Raw genomic sequence first — 2,817 nt, 5'->3', positions numbered from 1 at the left:
TTTGGCCCTTTGCACTCTCAGGTTTCCCTTTGAATCCATCTCTTCAGATGCCTATGTCCCTTGACTTTGGGCAGAGGCCTGACAAGGGAAAAGGAAGTGCCAGCACCTGTGTTGACCCTGCAGCTTATCTCTCTGCCAACACACATACTGTCCCCATAGCTCCCCCTTCCCTCCACCGGTCCTGTCAGACAAGAGCACTCCCTGCCCTTTTCTGTCCCCAGAGCAATTATAAAAGGACAGCAAGCAAGGTACTGATCACCTGTCACCTGCACCATGAAGCCAGCTGCTGATCTTGTCCTGCTTGGGGCTGCCCTGCTCCTGATCTCAGGCGCATGTGCGTGATTGGGACATGGCCATGTGGGCCATGGCTTCTCTGGGGTTCTGGCCTCTTCCCAGGCCAGTTCGGATCAATACTTAGTGGGGCTAGGGATGAATTTTCCCTGATAGAGAATCTTGATGGGAGGCTCAGCTTGTCTTTGTGTTCCAGATGGTGACCTGTGCTCAACCGTGAAGGAGGATGTGGCTCTATTTTTACATGGAAGCACTGATGAGTATGTTGCATATGTGGCAAGGTACAACACGGATGACACTGCAGTACAGGAAAATGCTAGACTTCTTAAGCAATGCGTTGATGACAAATTGAGCAAGGAGGATAAGCAGAATGCATCCAGTGGGTTGGTGAGTCTGCCAGTGCATGTCTGTGTATCTGTGCCTTTCTGGGTGTCTGTCATATCAGGGATGAGGAATCAGAATTAGGAAGATTCATCCTCATTCCCACATGGCCTTCTCCTGCTATTTTTTTTTTTTTTCAGAACTGGGGATTGAACTCGGGCCCTTGTGCTTGCCAGACAAGCGCTTATTCTACTGAGCTATCACTCTGGCGTGTTTTCCTAATAATCTGAAGGCAAAAGATCTTCATGGATTAGGAGTTAGAGTGCATGGTGCAGATACCACCTGTAGAAGGAAGATCTGACAAGGGAATATCACAGCCTTTAATTTGGGGTTGAGCCATGGATGCTCAGCTCTGCCCGATCAGCCTGACAATTTGTTTTCTTTTTTCTTTTTCTTTTTCTTTGAGGATTCCTAGGAGGCTCTGTCTCCAGGCCACCTCCTGATCTGCACATCAGACATGCAGCTCTACCATCCTTGACCTCTATCTCCCCAGCACATAATCTGATCCTCTTTAAATCAAGGACACCAGAGCCTGTCCTTCTTGTAATGGTTCAACTCCCATTTCCTCACTCAAAATCTCTCACTTTTTCCTGCATCCTGCATCTCTAAGGACTATTTTCTGCATCCTCTACCAGGAAAGGAGGAGACCACCACACCCCTCCTCTTTCCTATTCCAGGCCTGGAACCTCAGCTGCAGCCTCTGTCTCTTCTCCCAGGAGATGCTGGGGACCAGTTACCCCACTTCCTACGAGTGTGAGAGAGGAGGCTAACTGGGAGTGGTTCATTCTAATTCTGCCCATTCCTTCTCACCAGAACCTGTGGAGTCTGGCCCACACTGTTCCACACCCCCACCCTAGAGAGGACTCTCTCTCCTCTCCTCACTGAAGTGCCACCTCTGGCAGCTCTTAGAACACTCTACTGGTGCAGGAGACTAGGAGGAATCTGTCTTCACCTGCATAGATCAGAGCTCCATACTTCAATTTGACCTCAGGCCCCTCCTAGGAAGGGACCATTGAGTATCCAGGTGCCTGGCATCTCTTTGATTGTTCAGGCCTCACCAAGCTCTCTGATGTTCTCTTTGCAGGAGAAAATATACTCAAGCCGTTTATGTTAAATGACCCATCCATGCCAAGAGACCCACAGAAGCCACCTGCCTGATCACTCACTCTGTAGTCTCAGCAAGCCACCATGTCCAGGTGTCTGTCTAGAGGATTCCAGCAATAAAAGCCTTGCAATTCACAGGACAGTCTTTACTCGTTGTGTGGAGGTGAGGCAATCGGGTGGGAGAGAGGAGAGGCATGGCGGGACAATCATTGTGACATCCAACCACAGCAGACTCGCGTTGTGGACAGATGTTCCTCCACTGAATTCAAGGGCTGGCGGTGGGTGGACGATAATCACAGCAGCCGAAGTGTCTGATCATTTCTGTGGATCAGTCTGTTGGGAGCATCTGAAGCTGGATATTGCTCTGACCTGTGAGGGCAGGACCAGGCCACAGTGCCTAAAGCGGTCAAGCCGCCTCAGTCTTGAGAAAGGCATCTTGCCTGGGCTGTTACAATCAATACCTGCTAGGCAACGTTGTGTCTCATGACACTAACTTTGAAAGAGTATGAAAAAACACCCCATTGTTGCTATTGAAGTCTTTTGCCCATCACATAAAAAGGCCTCCTGACCCTGCTTTTGTCTCTTGTCTATCTTTCCTTTTTTCCTGGGGCATTTCTCTGCAGATACACTGAGAGACCAACAAGTCCCTACAGCAGTATCTGTGGGTCACAAATCTAATCAATCAGGGGGCTGGTGAGATGGCTCAGTGGTCTAAAGCACCTACTTAGAACAAGGTAAGCTAAGCAAAACACAGGGACCGCGGTTCAATCCCCCAGCACCACATGCCAGCCAGCCCCGCCCCCTGGTGGGCTGAGTTGGCCACACACACAAAATGAATGAATGAATAAATAAATAAATAAATAAAAACCACAGATCTAATCAATCAAATTTTATCCCCTCAGCAACCTGAAAAGACAGAAATCCTCCTCTTGGTCTTCATGGTAGAATATTCAGACCCTGAGAGGTGAAGCATGTGCTGACGGCCACACTTGTTCTGCCCGGCAGAATCTGCTCCCTCAGCCTCCTCTGGGCACTCAGCCT

The 2,817-nt window shown here is 49.3% G+C and overlaps 1 protein-coding gene across 1 annotated transcript; it reads left to right on the top strand.

The window, feature by feature from the left end:
* Positions 1 to 273: 273 nt before the first annotated feature.
* LOC101591802 (major allergen I polypeptide chain 1-like) lies at positions 274 to 1,885 on the top strand. Its single transcript, XM_023721473.1, has 3 exons — positions 274 to 334; positions 488 to 678; positions 1,757 to 1,885. The coding sequence occupies exons 1-3, from the start codon at positions 274 to 276 to the stop codon at positions 1,784 to 1,786; spliced, it is 282 nt and encodes a 93-aa protein (XP_023577241.1). The 3' UTR covers positions 1,787 to 1,885.
* The last annotated feature ends 932 nt before the right edge of the window (positions 1,886 to 2,817 follow it).

This window comes from Octodon degus, unplaced genomic scaffold (assembly GCF_000260255.1).
Source record: "Octodon degus isolate 3935 unplaced genomic scaffold, OctDeg1.0 scaffold00083, whole genome shotgun sequence".
In the NCBI taxonomy this organism is placed as follows: Eukaryota; Metazoa; Chordata; class Mammalia; order Rodentia; family Octodontidae; genus Octodon; species Octodon degus.
The sequence above is the reverse complement of the archived record's forward strand: the minus strand, read 5'-3'. Positions and strand labels throughout refer to the sequence as shown.